Genomic DNA, 15656 nt, shown 5'->3' with positions numbered 1-15656 from the left:
AGATGAGTGAACCTGGGCTCCAAGAGGAGGGGATGGTGGGGTGGAGGTGGGGACACTGCTAGTCGAACCCAGGTTGGTGCCCTGAGCATTGAGCCTTACTGGCTCTCTGCACCCCCAGAGTCTGTCAGATCAGCATCCGGTGATAATTCTCAGCAGAGTCCCTGATTCCGAGTCAGAGGGGAGAAATCCTGGGCTCTGGGAGGTTTCCCGAGGCCACAAAGGATTTGGTCAAACGCGTACAGGGGTTTGTTTCCGGCTTTGGATACGATTTAATTCAAAGTCTTTGCCCGCCCCGGGTCAGCGAAGGGTACAGGGTGCGGCGAGTAGGGGAGGCAGGACCCCCCCCCCCCTCCCGAGCCCAGGCATCCCCACCCCATCCCGCTGCCCCTCCGTGACCGCCCCCCTAGGCTGGTCCTCTGCTCCGCATCCCCCGACTCCAGGCAGCCCTGCGGGGCTGGAGCGCGCGGGGCGAGGGGCGGGGAGCGGGGGGCGGGCGGAGGGAGGAACAATGGCCCCCTCCCCTCCCCTGGCCGGCTGGAGGGTGGGGTCTCCCCGCCCCGCCTCCCCGCTCCTCCCCCGCCAAGGCGATGAGGTAATCGCGCCGCCGAGAGGCACGCGCAGCCGGTGCCCAGCCCGGTCGGTCCCCGCGCCCCTGCCCCGCCGGCCGCCGCCCCCCGCACCGGCCCGGCCCCGGACGCCCGGCCCCACCATGACCGAGCGGTGCAGCCTGTGGAGCGCCCTGTCGGCCGCCGCCTGCTGCTTCTACCGCGGCTCCTTCGTGCAGGTGCAGGTGAGGGGGCGGCTCGGTCCCCGCCAGGCGCTCCGGGCTGGGACCCCGGCCGCTCCGCCCCGGGCCCCGGGGGCCGCGAGCCTCAGCCCGGGGGCGCCTCGCAGGGTCTGGCGGGGCCGGGGCAGGGGCAGGGGCTGCGGGAGGGGGCGGGGTCGCCCCAGCCTCACCTCTGGGCGCCCAGTCGCTCCGCAGGGTGAGGGTCCGGGCTGCCGCTCCCGGGACTCGGGGCTGCGGGACTGTCGTTCGGGTCCCGCCTTCTCAGGAGGAGCTGAGCTGGGGCACTGGGTACCGGGAGCTGCGGTCCCCCGGCGTCCTGCCGGTCCTCCAGCGAGCGCTCCGGCCCCTGCGGCTGACCGGGGCAGGCTGGCTCCCCATTGTACCGGGGGCTCTGGGCTGGGGTCCGAAGGCTGAGTGAGGGGCGCGAAGCTGAAGGGATGCTGCGGGTGCCGGGGCTGGGGCCGGGGAGCCCGCCACCCTCCCTCCCTCTAGGTGGACTAGGGCAGGCTCGGGGCGCGGGGCTCCCAGCCCAGCCGGCCGGGCAGTGCGGGACCGCGCCGCGGCGGTGAAAGGGTTAAACGGAAGGGGGTGGAGGGGAGGACCCGGACCCCGCCTCTCTGCGGAGCATCATCTGGGGATGGCCCTGCTTGGGGTTGCCAGACCGTAGGAAGCTGGAGGGGGGGCTTGCTGGGCTCGGGCTGGGGTTTAGGGGTCAAGACCCTGACCGAGGGTCTCTGCGCTTTTGCCTCCGGAGACCCCTGGGGGACGGCGGGCGCGTCACCTCTGCGCTCCGCGAGGCTCACACACACGCTCCGAGCCCGCCTGAATGACGGCCCCCGCCGGCGGCGGAGCGCAGCATCCCCGCACTGGCCAATGAGGCGCGCGCAGGCGGGGAGGCGGTGAGATCATCTCTGGCCAATAGGGGTGCGCCGAGCTCAAGGATGCTGCATTCGCGCCCCAGCCCGCAACGCCCCCCTCCCCCCCCCCCCCCAGTTTTGGGAGCTGGGGACCCCCAAGTCGAGAGTGAGGAGGAGGGCACAAGGACCCGAGGGCTCCCCACCCTCAGTATGTGGGAGGACAAAGTTGGTTACCCCAGATTCTTTCCGTGACCATTGAAAAAGTGGATCCCAGTACCCCACCCCCACCCCCTTTACAGATGAGGCTACTCAGGCTCAGAGAGGGAAAATGACTAGCGCAAGGTCACACAGTGGTGGGCAGAGTCTGGTGGCCAGGTTCTTTACCACACAACCCGCTCCCCTTCGTTGCCCTATGTCCGTCTTGTTCCAGTTGTGGAACTGGGGTGAGTTCTCAGTTACATGCTTTTTATCAAGGAGAACTCCAGAAGGCTGGGGTACTGTTGTCCTCTCCCCTGTGACTCACAGTCTTCCCTCCCCAGGGTGTGGGGTGATGTAAGGAGGGAGACCAAGGACCCCGAAGAATAGGGAACTCCATACAGAAGCGTAGGTATCTGAGGGGACCCCCACCCCAGTTCAGTGCTTGGCCTAACTGCCCTTTGGGGGTATCAGTTTCTACCCGGGGTGGAGGAGGATGTACAGAATCCCCATCCCCAGAACCTGTCTTTTCCTGAGCACCTGTACCATCACTGACCCCCACCATCTGTCCCAGAGCCCTACACACTTCTCAATGCCCAGGTTTTCATGTGCCCATCACCAAGCTGCTCCTGCTCCTGCCTTTCTCACCTTGCAGAGTATCTCATTGTCCTCCCAGGATCCCCATCTGAAATCATCTCTGACCCCTCCACCCTCTTTCCCCATACCCGGTCAAAGGCTACATAAACAAACACCCTTTCCCCAGTCCCCACCCTTGTGCCCCACCCTCCCCTGCCTTTGCCTGGAAAGCACTAAGCCACTTTCCACACAGCAGACTGACTCTTGAAAAGCCCTCTGTGGCCTCTAGCCCCCTACGGCAGCCTGACAGCCCTGCCCCACCTGCCCCCATCATTCTTGACCCTTTTAAACTTTCCCCCACCCCAGGACCTTGGCTCTGCCACTTTCTTCCCAGAAGCTCTTCTTTGCCCACCTGTCTGCCTGTCTGCCTGTCTGCCACCCTGCCTTGATGCTTTTGCTGGGCTCATCCAGTCCTTCTGCAGGCCTCCGTGGAAACATCACCTCTTCAGGGACTCTACTCCCTGACTAGATGAGGAGGGACTCTCTTAGCTCCCAGAGCTCTCTGTGCATCTCTAAACATTCAGAAGACCTGGAATTGCATGGCTCCTCTAAGGCAGAAGTCACCCGTCTTGATGACCTTGGGGCCTCAGCCCCTAGCACAGGACCTGTCCCAGAGTGGGGGCTTAATCATTGTTGAAATAATGAAGTCAGAGACTCTAGATATCGCTGAAGCTGGGAATTAGAGTGTTTTGGGAGCAGTGTGGGTTGGGGTAAACTGAGGCAGTGTGGGAGCAGAGGGGTAGGGAATGGAGCTGCAGAGTTAGGCTCTGAGATCTTTGAGAAGTCTGAAAAGGCAGGGAGTGGACTGGAGGACCCTTGGACCCAGTGAGTAGGGGGTCCTGGGGAAAGACTGTCACCTGGACTGAAGCCAGGCCCTCTAGTGTCCCTTTCATCTGTCCTGGCCAGTTCAGGGTCAGTCTACCTATCCTAGAGCAGTCATCTTTGGGGCCTGGAGTTGGGGGGAAGGGAGAGAAAGTAATTTCACATGTCCTCACAGTGACAAGGACATCTATGGGTCCTCTGGAGTATTATCTCCTTTCATCCTTGGAATCCAATGAGGCAGGTTCTGTCATTAAGCCCATTTTGCAGAGGAGGAAACTGAGGCCCAGAGAACTCACATGGCACAGCCAGGACTGGGCAGGGCTTCATGGTGGGGGTGCACCTGGTGGCAGGAACTCCCCTCCCTCTGCTCTTAGGTATTCAACCCTGGGCCACAGTAACCAGGAAACCAGGAGTCTCCCTCTTTGGCAGGTGGGAGGGGGGTAGTCCTGGGCATTAACTCCACTGAGTGCCCTTTGGCTTCTCTGCTTGGCCACAGTTTCCCCATCTGGCCAGGATTGTTTGAGATGGCAAGGTAGAAAGGGCTTTGGGAATTGTAAAGGACAGCAGAGATGTCTGTGTGGGGGCCTCTGCTTCCCTGTTTATAGCTGCCTCCTCCAGCCTTCCACTGTATAATGCAGCATCCCAGAATGTATCCTCGTCCGCCCAGCCCTAAGTTTTTGTCCATGCCTTTTCCTGGGTACCTGCTGCCTTACCTCCCAGATCCACCTGTAGAAATCCTCCCTCTCCCAAGGCAAGATCTGTTTGGTGTTTTTGGTGCAGAATGAGTGTTTTGTTGTTTCCACGCCCTCCAGGAAGGCTTCCTGGACCACTCTACCTCGCCTACACTTTATCTTCTGCCTCCTAAAAGCCGCTCGGGTCTTTGCCGCTGTCCAGTACGGTGGTGCTGACCTTGTTCTGCTCAAATGTTCATGTCGCTTTTGCTTCCCCCCCTAGACTAGGAGCTTCCTTGAGGACAGGGGCTGGTTTGTTTATTGCCTCATTTACTCCTGGCACATAGCACAGGGTCTGGAACATAGTAGGACTAATTGAGATTTCCTTATTCCTGCTGGTCTAGGGACTCACGGGTGAGGACCTTTCTGGCACCTGTGCCTAAGTCTTCCCAGGGTCCAAGGATGAAAGCAGCTCACCTGGGGTGGGGAGGGGGTGGGAGAGAAGAAGGAAGGGGGCTTCAGACTGGAAGCCAACTCTTTGCTGTCTCCTGCCCAGTTCTCCAAGGAGAAGTACATCCTGGACTCCTCACCTGAGAAACTGCACAAGGAGTTGGAGGAGGAACTCAAACTCAGCAGCACAGATCTCCGCAGCCATGCCTGGTACCATGGCCGCATCCCCCGTGAGGTGAGTGGACCCCGGGTGGGACTTCAGCCCTAGATGCTTCCATCCACCACCTTGGCCAGCCCTGCCCAGATAGGCTCTGACCCATTGCTTGGTAGATTCAATCTGAGTGGATGGCAATGAGGTCTAGCTCTATGGGGCTATACATTGGCCTCTCGTGCATTTGGCTAGTGAGTGTCAATGCCAAGGAGTCTCAGTTTTGGCACAGTTGCGTTTCTGGGCTGAGGCACAGACAAGCTGATAGTCACCTATTCCCTCTCTCACCATGCTCTCAGTCTTTGTCAAGCATCAACTCTGCCAGGCCCTGTGCTGGGCACCAAGAATGCAGAGAGAAAAGGGGTGGTGGCTTCCGCGGAGGGCTGGTAGTCCGAGGTGGGGGCTGACGGGTAGGCAGTCAGAGCCCAGTGGAGGAAGTGCAAGAATGGAGTGCCCAGCAGGGAATGTGGGTGAGCCCTGAGGAGGGGGCACTGATGAGAGAGGCCAGTGAAAGATGGATAAGAGTTCATCAGGTGGGCAGGGTGGGAAGGTTGGTCCAGGCAGAAAAAGCAGCCGGAGGGTATGAAGGCCCAGAGCCATGTGAGAACACAGGGTCCTTGGAGGAATGAGGATTGGGAATTCACTGTGTCCAGCTCGGGCCCTAAGAAGGAGCAGGTCTGAGACCTGAGTTTCAGATCGTGTGACCGCCAGTGCCCCCAGACTTGGTGTCCCCGTAACACACATTCCAGGGTGTTCTTCCTCCCATTCCTAAGCCTCTGTGCACCAGACCCAGGGCCTGTGGCTGCATTGCCCCCTTGAATCTGGGTCACTGCTTCCCCCCTCCCAAACTTTAGATATCTCTGTTCACTGTGTCCCCCAGATCCTGGGTCTGGCCCTCTCCTGCCCCTGCCCTACTCCAGCCTGACCACTGCCTCCCACAGGTATCAGAGACCCTGGTGCAGCGCAATGGCGACTTCCTCATCCGGGACTCACTCACCAGCCTGGGTGACTATGTCCTCACCTGCCGCTGGCGCAACCAGGCCTTGCACTTCAAGATCAACAAGGTCGTGGTGAAGGCGGGTGAGAGCTACACCCACATCCAGTACCTGTTTGAGCAGGAGAGCTTCGACCACGTGCCCGCCCTCGTGCGGTACCACGTGGGCAGTCGCAAGGCTGTGTCTGAACAGAGCGGGGCCATCATCTACTGCCCCGTCAATCGCACCTTCCCGCTGCGCTACCTGGAGGCCTGCTATGGCTTGGGCCAGGGCAGTGGCAAGGCTGCTGGCCCCTCCAGCCCCTCGGGCCCCAAGGGCAGCCACATGAAGCGGCGCAGCGTCACCATGACTGACGGGCTCACCGCTGACAAGGTTACCCGTAGCGATGGCTGCCCCACCAGGTAAGCGAGGACCCCACCCTAGGCCTCCATCTCCCCATTTGGCAAGTCGGGGTATCAGTCATCAGAGTGCTAGTGAGGGACAGAAGGCCCAGCCACACTGAATTGGGCGGAATTATTGTCCCGGAGCCTCAGTGTCCTTCTTGCAGCGAGGAAGAGGAAGGGCGAGCGAAGGGTTTGCAGGCAGCCAGGTGCCGGTTGCAGCCTCAGCTCTGCCATGACTAGCTGAGCTCTCTGGGCCCTGCCCCTCCTCCTTTCTCACGACCACGTTCCTGCCCATAAAGGGCCCCTACTCAGCCCCCTGGCCTAGGGGGACCCCTGGCTGCCGTCCTGTCCCTGCCACCGCTGCTACCCCTCCCCACCCACCTGCCTAGGGTAAGGCGGGCATCAGAGCAGAGGGCTTTGCAGTGTGCAAACCACTGCACAGGGCATGGGACGTCCCGACAACATTTTGGTGACACCTGGTTGCTTCTGGGGCGGCGTGAGACGAGGCCGGGAAAAGCCACAGCAGCGACTCATTCCTGAGACCCCAGTGTGCACCCTGCCCTGTGCTGAGTGCTCTTTGTGCCCAGGCTCGTCAACTCCCATGTCCACAGGAGCTGGCTCCTGTGTACACACCCACCTTACAGATGAGGAGATAGGTTTAGAGAGGCGAAGCCACTTGCTGGAGAAGGGTGAGACCGAGGTTCAAATCCAGGTCTGCGACTCCAAAGTCTGTACCCCTAATTCCTATGGCCTCCCCGGCCTTTGGCAAAGAGACCTGCCATCCTGTGCCACCAGCACTTGCATGGGTCCCATCTCCCTAGGCCTGCGCTGGGTGCCATCAGCCAAGAAATTGCTGGTTGGAAACCCTTTGGGCAGTAGCCGCTTTGCCTGTGGTTTAGAACCAGTGACCGTAATTGTGCCAGGATCTGGCATTCTGAACATAGTGTGGGAGCAGTGAGGAGGTGCCAGGCTGGGGGGCGTAGTTCCCTTAGGCTCCCCATCCTTTCTGCTAGGCCTACTTCTCAGACAGTTCTCCAAGTGGGGGCAAGGTTCTCCGGGAAGAGAGCAGTCGTGTGGGTGGTGGACTGCACAAACACTTCCTCCTCTGGGCTTCGGGTTTGTATTTGCCAATCGGGGGGGTTGGACTCTACAATCCCCAAGCCTTTTCTGCCTCTGAAGTTCAGTCAATCTAGGATGGAGGGAGAGGTGACAGTCCTAAGGCCAGCTGAGGACTCTGCCCTCTGGGCTTTCTGCTCATGAAGGTGTCTGCTCCACAGCACATCACTGCCCCACCCCCGGGAATCCATCCGCAACTGTGCCCTCAGCATGGACCAGATCCCAGACCTGCACTCGCCCATGTCTCCCATCTCTGAGAGTCCCAGCTCCCCCGCCTACAGTACTGGTATGGCCACTGGAGGGGGAGGGCCAGGTGGGGGGGATCTAGTGGGAGTGACCTTGTATGTGCACGTGTGCTCCGTCTTTGATGACTTCTGTTACAGTGTGTGAGTGTGTGTGTTTCTACCTCTTTACTGAGAATGATGCCCTGTAAGAATTTACACTAAAAACCAGCCAGCAGAACTACTGATATTGACACACAAAACATATCCGTGGCTCATTCATTCAGCAGTGATTTGTTGAGCCCTTACTGGGCACTAGGCACTGTGCATGAAGAGGTTTCCAGTGCATTCTCCAGAGTGCAGTGAAGCCTGTTAAAGGCTCGCTGTGTTACTGAACCTGGCCTCAAATGCTGGGAAGGGGGCTTATACAGCAATACTCAGCCCCCACGGGTCAAGCGCCTTTCACATGTAGGGTGTCCTACCAGGCCCTGCGTTGGCTGGGACTTAACGCATCCTTGCTTCCAAATGGCTGGCTCAGACAGGCTAGTCTTGTTGTGCTTTTCTTTCTTTCTTTCTTTCTTTCTTTCTTTCTTTCTTTCTTTCTTTCTTTCTTCTTTCTTTCTTTCTTTCTTTTTCTTTTTTCCTTTTAAATAGCCTTGAATTTTTTTTTAGAGCAGTTTCAGGGTCATAGCAAGATTGAGCGGCAAGTACAGAGCACTGTGCCTTTTTTTTTTTTTTTTTTTTTTGATATAAAGAAAATTCCTGTTGCAGACACATGCCACTACTTCGTTTCTGAAAGTAAAAAAACGAGTGTTTTCCACGGGCCATAGTGCATATTGTCCACGTGGCAGGCAAAGTGTGCAGGGAGGCTGGCGTTCTGGAAGGAACCTTTGCCTGCAGGGGCTCTGGTGCAGTGTGGTCTACACAGGGTGTCACAAATCCCTCCCTAAGCACAGGCCCGCGGACTTGTCATCACTACAAACTTCCCTGCAAAACAACTCCCCTGAGGGCAAACGTTGAAATTCCTTGCCACAGATTATTTATTGGGCATTTTCTAAGCAACATGGCAGTGTAAAGCATCCAGGGTTGAGGATTTAAACCCCAGCCGTATCCCTTGCTGGGTAGGAGAGCTCAGGCAGATCAATTCACCTCCCTGAGCCTCAGTGTTTTCGTGGTAGAATGAGGCTCATGAAAATACTTGCTTCCCAGGATGTTAGGGTTAAGTGGACTGATGTGCAAAGAAGGATCTTGCAGGGAGTAAGAGCTCAATATACATCACCTCTAAATTTGGACGGTGGTTTTGCTGTGGCTGACCAGGGTATTGCCAGCATGGCACCAGCTCCTGGCACATGTGTCCTCAATGAATCATTAGTGCTAATTCCCTGAGAAATAATTCCACACAGTGAACTCCCAGCAAGGGCTTATTAGCATCCCTGAGTCATGGAAATCTCCAAGTAGTTCAGTGGTTCCCCAAGGCTGCAGCAGCCTTAGGGTAGGAGCGTGTGAATTCCTGGGGTCCAGACGACTTAAGAGCATCATAGAGGCCCAGTCAGTTGGCCGGAGCCTGTTGGGCCCGGCCTGGGTGCAGGGAGGTGGGGGCATCACCCCTGTAGGGTGGATGGAGCCTGTCCTTTGGGAAGAGGGTAGAACCTCACTGGATGGGGAGCCCTGGTAACTAGTTCTCTCCCTTTATCTCCCCGCAGTGACCCGTGTCCACGCCGCCCCTGCAGCTCCCTCTGCCACAGCGCTGCCTGCCTCCCCTGTCACCCGCCGCTCCAGTGAACCCCAGCTGTGTCCTGGAAGTGCCCCAAAGCCCCCTGGGGAATCGGACAAGGGCCCTTATGCCAGTCCCTCCCACACGCTCTGCAAGGCCTCCCCATCACCGTCGCTTAGCAGCTACAGTGACCCGGACTCTGGCCATTACTGCCAGCTCCAGCCTCCTGTCCGTGGCAGCCGAGAGTGGGCAGCGGCTGAGGCCTCCAGCCGGCAGGCCAGGAGCTACGGGGAGAGGCTAAAGGAACTGTCAGAAAATGGGGCCCCCGAGGGGGACTGGGGCAGGGCCTTCACGGTCCCCGTTGTGGAAGCCACCTCTTCCTTCAACCCAGCCACCTTCCAGTCCCTACTGATCCCCAAGGATAACCGGCCACTGGAGGTGGGCCTCCTGCGCAAGGTCAAGGAGCTGCTAGCAGAGGTGGATGCCCGGACGCTGGCCCGGCACGTCACCAAAGTTGACTGCCTGGTAGGTGCTGGGTGAGCACCAGGGCAGAGAGAACACCTCTGTCCTCTGGCTTTGGGACAGAGGTCGGGGTGGTGAGGAGCTAGCCCCTAAATTCCCCAAGTATAGCTAGTGGGCCTGGATTCTGGCTTCACAGTTGTCCTTTACTTGCTGTGTGACTCTGGGCTGATCACTTTACCTCTCTGCGCCTTCATTTTCTCCTTTTAAACAAAAAACAAGATAGTCTTGCTTCCTCCAGTTTGGCACTAGAACTGGGCAGTGGGGAAAGTTCACCGTGTATGGCTCCCTGGGGCACTTTTTCAGCTTGCTAAGATTCAGCCTGGCTGTTCCCCGGAATGTAAAACGTAGAAGCCAAGACTACCAGCCCCCATGCCCCCTAGTGGACAAAATAAGCAAAACTCATAACCTAGACTCAAATTGTCAATGCCTGGGCCTTTGCTTGAATGAATCTTGACCATCTAAGGACCCAGACTCTGCACCTCAGTTTCTCCCTCTGAAGTTTTTTGGGGGGGGGGGGGCACTGATTACTTCATTTGGAGGCCACATTGGTCTCTGAGCTCAGGAAGCAAGAAAAGGGGGGTAGAGATATTGCCCTGTGGGGAGGGCTAGAAGTGAAGGGAGCATCTCTGGGTTCTCGGCCCAGTGTGTGACCTTGGACAAGCCCTTTCCCTCCCTGGGTCTGAGATTTGCCTTCTGGAATAAGAGTATCCTGGTCACCTCTAGCACAGATCAAACACCTCTGGGCATTTTCCCGTTTGTCCCTCATTTCCGTGAAAATGAGGTTCATTTGCTCCGTGGCAGAGGGTTAGAGCTGGAATTCAAACCCGGCCTCCCAGCCACGCTGCCCTCCTAGATAAAGCTCTCTGACTCCCAGATGGCTTGGGCCAGCCGCGACAGGAAATTAATCAGCCCTCTGGGCGTCCTTGCAGGTTGCTAGGATACTGGGCGTTACCAAGGAGATGCAGACCCTAATGGGAGTCCGCTGGGGCATGGAGCTGCTCACCCTCCCCCATGGCCGGCAGCTACGACTAGACCTGCTGGAAAGGTAAGGCAAGCACCGGCGCCCGAGGACTCGAGGAGGGTGGGGGGATCCCCGGGCTACCTCGCGGCCCTTTTGCTTGGCTGGTTAGCCAATCAGAGTCTCTCAGCCCTGCTCCCATGGATTCTGGCTACGCCCTCTATCCATCGACGAATCGCTACTTCCCGGGGTGCATCTCCAAGCAATTCTAGTTTCCCAAAAGACGGAGTCCTCTTATCTCGGGCTTCATCTTTTGCACCCTCTTGACCAATCACACTCCACGAGCCTTGGCCCCGCCCATCAGCTCCAGCTACTCTTGTTTCCTAAATCTGTTCAGCCGGGTGAATTCCGCTGATCGATCACAAGCCCCTCAGCCTGGCGCTCAAAAGCCTCTGGCCCCTCCCCTACTTATACTGACCAATCAGAAGCCCTTGGGCTTGCTTTCCCTCGCTCTGGCCACGCCCCCCAATCTCATTGACCCTTTCCAACCTGTCACTTTGGGCTCGGCCCCCTCCGCTCCTCGGCGCCCAACCGCAAGCAGTGACAGGACCCCTCCCCTCTGACCTGGCGGCTCTGACAGGTTCCACACCATGTCCATCATGCTGGCCGTGGACATCCTGGGCTGCACGGGCTCCGCCGAGGAGCGGGCAGCGCTTCTGCACAAGACCATCCAGCTGGCGGCGGAACTTCGGGGGACCATGGGCAACATGTTCAGCTTCGCTGCGGTCATGGGCGCCCTAGATATGGCTCAGGTACAGAGGGGTGCATCTCAAGCTGGGCTTCAGGTAGTCGCTGTTTGGAGGAGCCCTGGGATACGATCCTTTGCGATGACTGTACATTGAATCAGGAAGAATTTTGTGACTTTTAGGCAGCATTTGTGCAAAGGTAACTGTGAGAACTGAGTCCGAGTCTTTCCCCTTCTTGGGGCTTCAGTTTACCCACCTGTACAATGAGTGACAAATATTAAATGAATTTCAAGAATAAATATAAAATGGCTATCATTTAGCAAGCACTTAATATATGCTAGGTGCTACACTGAGTACTTTACAAGCACTGATTCCTCAAAACAATCTTGTGAAGTAAGTGCCTCTATTGTCCCATTTTACTTCTGGAGAAACGGAGGCACAGCAGTACTTGCCTGAGGTCACACAGTCAGAGACTGAAAAAGTTGGGATTTGAAGCAGATCTGTTTAATTTCAGAGCCCAAACCTCATCCACACTCTACACTTGCTCTCCTGTGCCGAGTCAGTAGGAACAACAGGGTCGTAGAGGCCGTGGTTCAATTCCCAGCTCTGCCACTTAATTTTGGAATGACCTTGGGCAAGTCATTTCCCTATCTGAGCCTTAGTTCCCTCATCCGTAAAATGAGTTGTTGCAAGGGCTTCAAGAGAGACTGTGAAACGCAGTCAGCACTGTCCCTGATATGTGAATGGTGACCGTGATAATAATTATTATCCCATATCTGGGTGTCCACTCAGCAGGGTGGCCTGTGGCCCGTGCAGGCCCCTTTCCTGGCTGGTCGCTCACAGTCTGATCTCCCCAGATTGCCCGGCTGGAGCAGACATGGGTGACCCTTCGGCAGCGACACACAGAGGGTGCCATCCTCTACGAGAAGAAGCTCAAGCCATTTCTCAAGAGCCTCAACGAGGGCAAAGGTACTTCCCCCGCCTTGCTGTATAACCTTGGACAGGCTCTAGCCCTCTCTGGGCCGGCAAAGACCCTCGCAATGTGGATGATGAGAGCTTGACTGAGCCCAGTGTGGGCTCTTCTCCCTGTGCTCACTTTCTGCACCTGGCGACTGTGTGTGCCGCAGCCAGGGCCAGGCTCGGCCCTCTGGGCTGTGCCGAGGCTGCAGTGGGTTCAGCTGGAGGAATCCACAAGGAGGGGCTTGCCTCGGGAGTCGGGAGCCTTGGGGGCTCAGTCAGGGACCCCAGGAAGACCCTCCCCCTGCCGCACCTGTTACCTGGGACCAGAGCGGATGGTGGGGCCTCCGAGGTCTCTAAGCACCTGCCTGCCTCCCTGCAGAAGGCCCGCCGCTGAGCAACACCACGTTTCCCCATGTGCTGCCGCTCATCACTCTGCTGGAATGTGACTCGGCCCCCGCTGAGGGCCCTGAGCCCTGGGGCAGCACAGAGCACGGTGTGGAGGTGATCCTGGCCCACCTGGAGGCTGCCCGAACAGTGGCCCACCATGGAGGCCTGTATCACACCAACGCTGAGGTCAAGCTGCAAGGTGAGTCACCGATGGAATGGCGGGGGCGGGGGTGGCGAGAAAGTCACTGGTCCTGCCAGCCGGGCCTCCCTCCACCGGACTTGCTCTCCCCTTTCCTCCAAACGTCCACTTGCGTTTCCCCATCCCTCTTGCCTGCTCCATTCCCTCTTTTTTTTTTTTTTTTCTTACCCGTTTTTCACTCACTTATCAGTTCAACTGTTAGCAGAAGGCATCCGGTGTGGGTGGAGGGATAGAGATGATTCAAAGAGCACCAAAGCTGTGTATCTTTCTCTGAGCCTCAGTCTTCCCATCTGTGAAGTAGACGTCCTAACAGGGCTGCTTTACAAGGTTGTTTGCAAAGCAATCTTTTACTGCCCCAGGCATGATTTAAGTCATGAAACTTCACTGTAGATAAACTGGAAATTACAGCTGAGCAAAAAGGAAATAAGAACAAAAATCACCCACAGTTATCCAGAGGCAAGTGGGGAGAATATTTTGGTGTTTGTTTTTCCTGCCTTTTTCTTTTTCAGAGAGAACAAATTTTTTTTTTTTTTTTTTTTACTTAGCAAAAACTTACTCGCAAAATGTATTCATTTCTTAGAAAGAACTTTGGAGCTTACAGAAAAATACGAAAAGAAAAATGCCCCCAAATTAACATTAATATTTTTATATTCTAGTGATTTAAAAATTATACATGGCACACGTGCTCATGTTCATCAGTAAACGTTGCTCGATTCCTGGTGGAGCTGGGGGAGGTGCCTTAGGAACAAGGCCCTGGAGCCCCAGGCCTTCCCCAGCTGGATGGTAGTCCCCTGACCTCTGTGCCCTGCCTTGCAGGGTTCCAGGCCCGGCCAGAGCTCCTGGAGGTGTTCAGCACTGAGTTCCAGATGCGCCTCCTCTGGGGCAGCCAGGGCGCCAGCAGCAACCAGGCCCGGCGCTATGAGAAGTTCGACAAGGTCCTCACTGCCCTGTCCCACAAACTGGAGCCTGCTGTCCGCTCCAGCGAGCTGTGACCCCCACGGACCCCTCCCCTCTGCAGCTGCGGGCAGCAACAGGACCAGAGGGGGCACAGACCTTTCCCCAGAGCACCCCAGAGACACTGTGATCAGCCCAAGAATGTTCTGGGCCCAAACCAGGATCTCCGTTGCACTTCCAGGGTCCTGCATGGACCCTGGGCTCCGTCCCACCTGCTACATGCCCGCCAAGTCTCCCTTCAGGAAGAACCGGAACCCTCTCCCTCCCTCCAGCTTCTGCTTCTCCCCTTCCTGCTGAGGTGCCCTGTGCTGGAGCCAGGAGAGAGCCTTCACACCTCCTCACTCTTCTCGGGGCACCTGCCAGACACCAAGGCCTCCACCTGGTTGTAAATATGTCTGTCTGTTCTGTAAATAGATGTACAGAAGCCATGTTCGTTCTTTCATATAATAAACTTTTATGACTCTTTCTTCTGTCTCTCAGGGGGCCCTGGGGTGGAAGGAAGCATCTTTTCTCAGATGAAAAGGGGAAAAAGTGATTCAACGGTAAATAGCCCCTGGGACATTTCAGATTCTACCAGGATCCAGAGTTACAGCCAATACTAAAATCCAGTCCCAGGGGCGCCTGGGTGGCTCATTTGGTTGAGTGTCAGACTCTTGATTTCACCTCAGGTCATGATCTCGTGGTTCGTGGGTTCGAGCCCCAAATATAAATAAAACCCAGTCCCAGTCCTGGAGGAGCTCACAGACCAGTGGTAGAGATACACGGCTAATTCCAACCAGTGGGAGAAATCCTGGGCAGCCCCTACTAAGGGGAAGCCCAGCTAAGTTTCCCACAAAAGCACTACCAAGCATTTCAGATGTTTGGGGTGGAAGGGTGCTTTTTTTTCTTTTTTAGAGAGAAAGTGCAAGTGAGCAAGGATCAGAGAGAGAGAATCCCACAACGGACCGAGAGAGAGGGAGAGGGAGAGAGACAGAAAGAGAGACAGAGAGAGAGAGAGAGAGAGAGAGAGGCGGGGCTCACCCGCTCGTGCTCGCCTGATATGGTACTCGAACTCAGAAACTCTGAGATCATGCCCTTAGCCGGAGCTGAAGTCAGATGCTCAATGACTGAGCCACCTAGGCACCCGGGCTTTTTGAAATTTCGGATTCCAATTCCCTCTGGAAAATTGAGAACTGGAGGTAGAAGGTACTCCCCCTGGGTCACTGCAGCAGAATGAGGAAGGCTGGAACCTGGGTGTCCTGACCTGGACTTCTTTGAAGTGGCCCCAGAAGGCTTTGTGTGTGTACATGTGTGTGTGTGTGTGTGTGTGTGTACGTGTGTGTGTGTGTGTGTGTGTGTGTGTGTGTGTGTGCATGTGCACACGAGTAGGGTAGCTGGGGCAGGGAATCTCTAAAAAGGGCCCTGAAAGCAGTTGTTTTGATTCCATGGATAGGGGAGGTAGGCAATATGGATCAAAACGATTCCTGGCCAGGCTGGACACCTGTGGAGCCTGTTCACTGAATACAAAACTTCTGGGGTCCTTTGCCTTCTAAATCCTTTGACCAAGAGAGGCTGGCTAACATAGTGCATTAGATCTTTGGCAGCAGCTTGACTCGGGTGGCCTTGGACAAGAGGCTTAATCCCTTGGATCCCAATTTCCTCCTCAATGAAATGCGGACAATAACAAGATCAGTTCCTCAGGATTGATGTTCAAGCACTTAGGGCACAGTAGCTGCTAGGTAGGGGATTGCCATGTTTCATACATAATAGATTGTCAATAATCATTTATCGATTACTGAGGCAAAACACTTTGCCTGTATCTCATTGAAATATCACCATCTCTTATTTTAAGTTTATTTATTTTGAGAGAGAAAGAGAGAGAGAGAGAGAGAGGTG

The 15656-nt window shown here is 56.4% G+C and overlaps 1 protein-coding gene across 7 annotated transcripts in view; it reads left to right on the top strand.

Moving 5' to 3' along the window:
* Positions 1-14246, top strand: part of SH2D3C (SH2 domain containing 3C) — a 29926-nt gene extending 15680 nt beyond the window's left edge. For 4 of the 7 annotated variants that reach the window (XM_019421046.2, XM_053908314.1, XM_053908315.1 and 1 more), the window contains 9 exons: positions 4525-4653; positions 5568-6022; positions 7282-7406; positions 9045-9580; positions 10507-10622; positions 11176-11347; positions 12139-12250; positions 12621-12827; positions 13644-14246. In XM_019421046.2, the coding sequence (XP_019276591.2) occupies positions 4525-4653; positions 5568-6022; positions 7282-7406; positions 9045-9580; positions 10507-10622; positions 11176-11347; positions 12139-12250; positions 12621-12827; positions 13644-13819 (2028 nt within the window). In that variant the 3' untranslated portion in view covers positions 13820-14246. Of the gene's footprint in view, positions 1-28; positions 791-4524; positions 4654-5567; positions 6023-7281; positions 7407-9044; positions 9581-10506; positions 10623-11175; positions 11348-12138; positions 12251-12620; positions 12828-13643 lie in introns of those variants that run through there. The other 3 variants (XM_019421055.2, XM_019421054.2, XM_053908312.1) reach the window with 3 other exon arrangements.
* The last annotated feature ends 1410 nt before the right edge of the window (positions 14247-15656 follow it).

The sequence above is a fragment of the Panthera pardus genome, unplaced genomic scaffold, assembly GCF_024362965.1.
Source record: "Panthera pardus isolate Hobbes unplaced genomic scaffold, ASM2436296v1 HiC_scaffold_20, whole genome shotgun sequence".
NCBI lineage: Eukaryota > Metazoa > Chordata > Mammalia > Carnivora > Felidae > Panthera > Panthera pardus.
Note: the sequence above shows the minus strand (reverse complement) of the source record. Positions and strands in the feature narration are given on the sequence as shown.